Here is an 8391-nt window from a genome sequence, read left to right as displayed (position 1 = left end):
GGGGGGGGGGGTAGGCGAAAATCAATGCGCGCGTGGATGTCATCCATAAAATTTAGGCGGTGTCGCCTAGGAAGGATGATAAGTTACCTGTTGCGCGTACGTGTTACACAACCAACCTTGATAACCTCGGGAGGGTAGAGACCGGCAGCAGTGTTGACTTTGCGAAGTTTGAGATGATAAGGTGGAGAACTCACCCTTCTTAATTTTTTGTAAAGGTTAGGTTAGTCTCATTAGGTTTTTCTTATCAAGAATGCAGCATTGTAATCTGTTGGAAATATTATCAATAACAGAACAAAATAGGCCACAAATACAGCAATTTCAGGGGAATGTGGTAGTGCAACAACTTAAGCTCAAAGAGCTATGCTCAGCTGCAATGCCTCTTGCTCCTACTGACATTGTGTTACCCGGGTACAGTATTGACTCTATACAAGCTTGCTCACCTGATGTAGACGTGATCTTACTGAACTTTTGAACTCTGAGCCGGTGTTAAGTTCATCCGTGCGCGACAAGAATAGCCAAATGTGTTAGTGTTTTTTATTTTTTTATACAACAGAGATACTGATACGTGTCTAAAATATAGCTTTCTACTGAAATGAATGCAGTTTATTGGGAAAAAGACCAACAGATTCGATAATTATACGGACAGCTCTCAAAGCAGATCCTATGGCGGCTAAGCAGTATGCGATCAGCCAAGCAGTGCTATTAAAATCATTAATGTGATGCTGCCTTGCCACCGTAATCATTTTCTATAACCTTCTTTTTTCTTTCTTATGTTTTCTTAAAAAAAGATCTCTTATTTCAAATTTTCCCAATTACTGGCTAAACTGTGTCAGTTGCCGCTGTTCGGTATATGGTAATTAGTCAACCGTTTGCGCACTACAGGCGATCTGACGACCAGTTTTCTCAGCCCATTTAGGTTTTTTTCTGAACCTATTAACGTGTACATGCACATTTCACAGCTATTGGCAAAGAAGGCAAGTCTGGCTTTTCGCAGCCAAATTGACAAATCAACAGCATGGCGTCACATGAGCCTTAAGCTTGCCCACGTGTCAATACTGGTCATGACCTCGTGATCTGTTAAATGTGTTGACCAGGGGCGGGGTTGACGCAGGTAAATATTGAGATGACCTTACAGTCGTACGTGAGGTTAGATTCTTAACAAGCTGTTAAATCAATGTCGAGGGGGAGGATGCCTATGCAGGATCTGGGTATATAAACAACATAAGTAAGAATGAGTGCAGGAAGAATGTCCACATCTCTCTCTGGTTCACAAATGCAGACAATGGTAGATGATGTTACTAAAATACCGATAGAAAATCAAGAAAGGAAGCTGTGTTAACCTGGAAAATCTTTGTGTAGAAGAATTATATCTAATAAGTCCAGCGTATCCATATACCCCCCCCCCCCCCTACCCTTACGAAGGGTGGCAGTTTCTATGCAAGACCGCCATAGATATCGCCATGGGATCGAGGCTTTTTCTCTGCCATTTAGAATGTTCAGATTGGGCCATGTTGTGTCCCAAACCGTGCCTGGGACAAATCTACATTCTGGGACACGCGGGGACTGTCCCAACCCTGCCTGACCGGGCACAGTTCTGGACACACAAGGGCCGTGTCCCATTCCGTGCTTTGGGGGCGGAGCTTAGTGTTTTAAGGGAGGAGCCTTCTCGTGTTGTTGTTTAACCGTTTTAACGGCCGCCATCTTTGTTTTTCGTCGGGTTAAGAATAAAGGAATCTTTGTAATTCTTGCCCTGTAAAGTACATTTTACTTTTCGTACTGGTCTAAGATGATTTAGACATACATGTAGTGTCTTATAACATTCTGCAACAAAATAAAAAAAAGGTTCTATGAGTTTCTAAGACTGGGCCCATTCTTCAAACAACACAGCACGTAGTATACCCAAGAAAGTAAATTGACCCAAACACAGTCCTGGAATCGGAAACAACACTGCTTATCCACCAACCCCACGCACGGACCTGGATAGTCCTGATGCGTATCCACGACAGACTAGAGCAAATCAACTTCTAGATAAACAAAGTGTTTGTCCAGGACCGTGCCTCAGGTAGCGCACAGTTCTGGATACGCGATGGCCTTGTCCCAAAAAGTGCCTGGGCACGGTTCGGGACACTCGGCGCGTGTCCCGAACCGTGCCTGGAGACTGAGCATTTCGGGATACGCGAATGCCTTGACCCGAACCGTGCCTGATTAACAGCACTTCCGGGCACGGTTCTGGACAGCCAGGCTGTGTCCCGTTCTGTGCCCGCCCAGGCACGATTTGGGACAGGCACGGTTTGGGACACAACAGGCCACTTGAACGTGGCCTCGGTGGAAACCATATGTAAAGCGCTTTCACTGATTCCGTCTGAACAGGACCTAACATTCCTGCCCAAACCATGTCGCATTCCGGTATCTGACCCACTAGAATTCCTAAGCAAGCATTCCTTTAGGAGGACAAACGACTGCAGATTTTCTTTTGGTGCATATTCCTGCCCCAAAACAGTTATTGCTAAGTAAACATTCTTGATGATCATTACTACATTTCAGTAAAAAAGCTATGATTGATGAAAATACTAACAGAGACCACCGTCGTCATGACAAGGTATTTTTACTTTGCCCGTCTTGTCTGTCGTTTTGGTGTCAAATTAATATCCACCAGGACCATGTCATGGTCACTTATCCCCAACAATTGTAGTCTTTCAATTATATTAAGGTTATTAAGAAACCAGATAAAAAATAGCATAGCAAGTAAGTTCTTAAACTGTTCTGAATAACCCGTGGTTATCCAGTAGTTTACCTGATTGGCCTGTGTGAGTCTTGTTGTCATCTAGCACATAGCAAGAGTGTTCTGCAATACACTAGTACGCCGCATGAGGGCTATTCGAACGAGTACACAGTTAACAGGTAAGGAAGTCCTGGAAAGGAGTGAGTATAACACACGTATTGTACAGAGTTGTAATAGTCACCTTATCTCAGTATGTAGCTGTAAGCCCACTTTACTTTAATTACAAATCGAAAAGAATACTCCAGATTACAGTAGCACTATAGATGTATAAGTTTCATTCAACGTTTTAGCCTAATATGTCACGAAATACCTCAAGTAAAATCAACTATTGCAATCAAATTACTCAATCTGACAAATATCTTGGCAGAACTTCATAGTAGCAACAGTAACCATTAGTCATATTCATGATAAGGGATGTAAAATACTATTGTTAATACCGTAGTATAATTGTTTTGGTGGCTGACATGCGAGTCCGATTGTTACTCTTAAGTATCTCGGTTACATGGTTATTACCCGATAGAATTACATCATACAATTCCTTCCACAGGTTTAATACTACGAGAGACCACAGGTACAATTTTATTTCTTGTTTGTCTACTTCGAGTTTCTAAGGGTACTTCAAATTTCTACGGGTGTACTTAGAGTTTCTATGAGTACTTAGATTTTCTATTGGTACTTAGAGTTTCTATGAGTAATTAGAGTTTCTATTGGTACTTAGAGTTTCTATTGGTACTTCTAGGAGCACTTAGTGTTGGTATGGGAATTTAGAGTTTGTATGAGTATTTAGAATTTCTATGGGAACTTACAGTTTGTATTGGAACTTAGAATTTGTATGAGTATTTTGTTGGGAACATATAACAGTGTTGTTACACTTCAGATTTTTACAATGGCCTTGCCGGTGTTCCTGCCGGTCAGCACATCAATCAGAGCCTGGGGCGTCTCCTCAAAACCACTGGTCACGTGCTCTTTGTACTGGACCTTCCCCTGGTGGATTAAAAAAAGAAATCAAAGATTATAGTGTTATAAACACATTTAATCACCGAATAGCAAAGTTACTTCTATCACAACCATTTATTTTTCAAGCCGACGTTTCGATGACCTTCTGTCATCTTCATCAGGGCAATTCTTACTGGTTTACTGTGCACTGACGCTAGATGTTAGTTGGTGCATGGTGCACTGAAGGTGTTACATAGTTCATAGTGCACTTAAGCTAGTTTTTTCTGTTTACAATACAATATTTAGTGCACTATGCACCATGTAATATCTAGTGTAAGTGCACAGTAAACCAGTAAGAATTGCCCTGATGAAGATGACAGAAGGTCATCGTAACGTCGGCTTGAAAAATAAATGGTTGTGATAAAAAGAACTTTGCTATTCAGTCGTTTACCAACCTGATGAAATTATTAACGGACACCTAATCACCATTCTTGGAAATCAAATATTCATCGAAACAAAACAAACAAACTATCTTAGTACGTTTCCACCTTTGCAAATAAGGACTGATAAATATTTACAGCTACACAAGTCATATAGAATTTTGCTTATATCAAAATCTACTTCTATAGCATCGCATGGTTTTATAAATGTACAATTGTTGCTCAACATATTTAGAGTACATTAGTTTAAAAAAACAACCGTACTGCTCACCTCCAGAATCCATTTTGCCACTTGTGTGGCAGCCTCAGGCCAGTCTTTCTCGTACTGTGCGCCAAAGAATCCCTGCAGCTTCAACCTCTTGAAGACGACAGTCTCAAAAACATACTGACCTAATTACAGATGAAAACACCTGGTTTAAAATATACTTAAAGATGTGTTTGTAACAATAGAACGATACAGAATATTAGTTTGTTACAAAGTAGCTTCAATCAATTAGGTCCCATTTCAAATGATTGCCTTAAATGGGCCGGATTACGATGCGTTGCTAGTTAAGTCTATAGGTTAGACAGACAGCTTTAGCTATATTTGTATACACCCTTGTATTTGTGGTGTTGCCATAAAGTGTGTAGGTTGGAAACCAACCATTAAATTTAATGTAAGAATGTGAGATGTTTGCACAAAAAAGTGGTTTAAAAGTGGTAGTAACTGTCGACTGATTCTATTAACAGCTAGAATATGTCATGTTTTGGCGCAACACTGGTACACAATGCCCGTTTAACATTTAGCAAAAAAAGGAAACCTTCATTTCTAGGATGAAGATGTTTTCTACTATTTAGTAGTGTACCTGTTATCGAAAACATCGTACAGTTGCTGAATAAGTACTGGCCTTATATATTATTATATATAAAATGCTGAGTGGCTGAATTCAGAAATGTTTTTAAAAAACAATAGAACTCTAATAAGCCTAAGGCAGCATAACATTGACATAATTTTTCTAAAAATCAACTTTTCATTTCCGAACAGATATTGGTATGTGACAGATGTGAAGCAAACAAGACATGAAAACACAGACCTTTTTGTTCCGGGTTGTTGTATGTTGAGATACTCCCGCAGCAGGCCACACGGCCCTGGTCTTTCATGTGGTTCTGCAGGACAGACGTCGAGAATTCGCCTCCAACCTAGTGGGGAAAACAGTAGAATTAAGCTTCCTCGAAAGTCCAACATTTTGGCACTTAAGAAATCTCTCATTAGCTATATATAGAGCCACTTTCATTAGATTCACTGCCCACTACAGCTCTGACGTTCCTTGCTCATGGTCCATGTCGTGTGGGTGCGCCTCCTGCACGGCATTACGACCTCAATAGTGTTACTACAATAGTGTTAATCATTGATATTTTTGGAAATAATGCATTACATGTGTAGATAGCTTGATATTGCATTGTACAGTATTTGATGTTAAATGTATTATGTTAGATGTTTAATGTATAATATTTGATTTTAATGATATTCATTATTGCAAAATTTGTTTTGTATTTAACCCTCAACAGTACACCTTCCCGGACTGATTAATCTGTACACCTGGGGTCCGCGCGGACCCCAGAACAGTTTTTTGCTAATTTTTAGAAATTATTAACATGCTACCAGCTCAATGGTTTTGCAAACTGATGTGGGAACCTCTGTGTCCACATTACATACAAAAATCATACATTTTGAACTTTTTCTATTTTTTGGTGAAGAAATGTGGTTTTCAGCGGTGCGTGGCCCAGATCAAAATTCAATCCAGATTGCCACAAGTTGTGCACGCAGCTAAATCGTGACCGGCCCCAAATCTAACACATATGGGGACACATCCTCGATAAGGTAACGCACTCTGATTGGCCGAGTTGACATGGTCTCACAAACAAACAAATACGGGCAGTGGGAATCATTCATTCAACCCAGATCACACGTAGTAGATCACACGAAAGCTCGCTCGTCTGATCACACTCTGGATATTTCTTCTCAAAATTTTCTCATCTTCGCTCTGAATCTTCGGACTGAGACACCGTGCGCCCGCCGCCCCACATGGAGCCCTCTCGCCGCTGCTTCCACGAACAGCGAACGCCGTGCTCTACCCTCCGGAGGACCTTTCCCAAGTCGCGTCGCAACTGCTGCGGCTGATCGTACCGGAGCGTACCGGACAGAACGCTGCGGCCCGTGCAGAGCCTCCGGCCAGGAGTTCACCGACCTTTTGCGTCCTTGCTTGCGGTGAGTCTGTCATCTACTAGTAATACTTATTTGTCAGCATGGACAACGCCTTCATCACGGGTCACTCCTTCGTTTGCCGACTAGAGTCCTTTATACGGACCCGTACTACTACACAGTCCGGCCGAGCGGTGGCCCCTGATTTCTGGTTGTCAGAAGTAACTGTTGACTTCCACGGCATCCCTGGTTGCACAATCCCGCGATACAGATCTCGGCTACTCCCGTACATTAGAGACTTCCCTTCTGAGAGGGCCTGAAAGCCCTTTCTCGTAAGGCGTAATCAGGCCGTTTTAGACTTCGTAATTCGTAGGCAGCCTCCGCAAAAATCAACGTAATTCGTAAGTGGACATTAGCCGCAAATCGTAAAGTCGTAATCAGCTCTGAGACTTTAACGTTATTCGTAATAGGCGGCAAAAAATTTGCGTAATTCGTAATCACTACCCCCCCCTTGCAGGCCCTCTTCTGACATTGTGTATATTGAACTGGGTCACAACGACTTGTGTCATGCGGACCTCTCCCCTCACCAAATTGCGCAAAACCTGGCGGACCTTGCATTCTCTATTCAATGCATCCCAGCTGTAAAATCTATCATCCTAGCAGAACCCATTTGGCGCTACACCGATCCGCCCAACATGCCCAACTTCCCGGAACGTTTGGCTGATTTCCGCCAGCATCTCTCGTCTGCCGTGGTTTCTGTATGGCGACACAAGCGCCTCTGGCGGAAGAACCCAAATTATTTCGCCCCTGACGGACTGCACCTCTCTGATTTTGGCAACCTACAATTTACAAGTCTGTTCGTGGGGCGCTCCTAAGCCAGTTGAAACGTGATTAGGCGTATTTCTGTCTATGAACTCGTGTTAACCATTGCATGAGTTTTTAGGGCGTAATTACCCTTTGATGAGTTGTATCATAATTTTGCTATATATCCTTGCTCATTTCGACTTTCCACATGTGATATGTAAAATACTAAATTATCTCTTACCCACATGCCTATTTCTGTGGGATCTGTTTGTCTTGTACCGGAGTTCCGGAAGCTCGTATTGTCTGCGGTTGATCGTTGACTCTGGACTGACTACTGACTACCACTCGTAGCTCCGGGTTTAGAAGCGAAAAGACATTTTGCACAAGCAAAAAGGAGCTTTTGCTGGGAAAGCAGGAAGCCAACCCACCAGGGTGGCCCGTCTCGCCTGTTGCCATGACAACAGAGTGGTCTGTTTGAGATCCTCTTCACAGAGGCTGTTCCCAATTAGACCGTACCGCGTGGTGTCACTCTGAGCTAACACGCGGTCAGTTTACGTTCAAGTCCAAGTTCGGTACGCAATTAAATGGTTGTGTTTGTCACTTCCGTGCCGCGTGGTGTCACTCTGAGCTAACACGCGGTCCGGACAGGTCGTGTACGCCAGACCTTCCTACAAATCTCTCCACTAAACCCTCTCCGACTTACACGAAATTCCCTCCCAACCCACCCAATATTTCCACGCTTAATTACAAACATTATTTCTGTAGATAAAGAATATATTTACGGGCTTGCCCGGTTTACCCTGTTACCCGATAGCCTTTAAGTTAAATTATTTTATCACTTCCGTCATGCGCTCGCCACCCGCTCATGGCGTCATTCCTTACACCGAATAGCTCATTTGGCTTGTGTAGCTAATTCAATTGTTTTACCGACTGACTATCGGTTATTATATCACTGAATAGCCCGTTTGGCTGGTGTAGCTAATTCAATTGTTTTACCGACTGACTATCGGTTATTTTATCACTGAATAGCTCGTTTGGCTGGTGTAGCTAATTCAATTGTTTTACCGACTGACTATCGGTTATTATATCACTGAATAGCTCGTTCGGCTGGTGTAGCTATTTCAGCTCTCAAATGTAGCTATTGAGTTTCTTGGCATTATCCCGCGTATACCGTACTAAAGTACTACCAAAGCTCAGGGCCTCCTTTCCTAACATAGATTTTGTCGAACTCGCACATAAGTCTTGTG

The 8391-nt window shown here is 42.5% G+C and overlaps 1 protein-coding gene across 1 annotated transcript; it reads right to left on the bottom strand.

The window, feature by feature from the left end:
• Positions 1-2969: 2969 nt before the first annotated feature.
• Positions 2970-5361, bottom strand: LOC109471328 (prostaglandin reductase 1-like). The gene is made up of 3 exons (XM_019770616.1): positions 5232-5361; positions 4430-4548; positions 2970-3766 (listed from the first exon to the last, which is right to left on the bottom strand). Exons 1-3 carry the CDS (start codon positions 5296-5298, stop codon positions 3656-3658), a joined length of 297 nt encoding a protein of 98 aa, XP_019626175.1. The 5' UTR covers positions 5299-5361; the 3' UTR covers positions 2970-3655.
• Between the last annotated feature and the right edge of the window lie 3030 nt (positions 5362-8391).

This window comes from Branchiostoma belcheri, unplaced genomic scaffold, assembly GCF_001625305.1.
Source record: "Branchiostoma belcheri isolate BF01 breed outbred unplaced genomic scaffold, Haploidv18h27 scaffold248, whole genome shotgun sequence".
NCBI lineage: Eukaryota > Metazoa > Chordata > Leptocardii > Amphioxiformes > Branchiostomatidae > Branchiostoma > Branchiostoma belcheri.
Note: the sequence above shows the minus strand (reverse complement) of the source record. Positions and strands in the feature narration are given on the sequence as shown.

Excerpts from the sequence above, each read along its gene's own strand:
- LOC109471328 (XM_019770616.1), bottom strand. The coding sequence starts at position 5,298 with ATGAAAGACCAGGGCCGTGTGGCCTGCTGCGGGAGTATCTCAACATAC. Across the intron at positions 4,549-5,231 it reads CAACAACCCGGAACAAAAAG|GTCAGTATGTTTTTGAGACT; the intron begins GTCTGTGTTTTC and ends ATCTGTAATTAG. Across the intron at positions 3,767-4,429 it reads TGGCAAAATGGATTCTGGAG|GGGAAGGTCCAGTACAAAGA; the intron begins GTGAGCAGTACG and ends TTAATCCACCAG.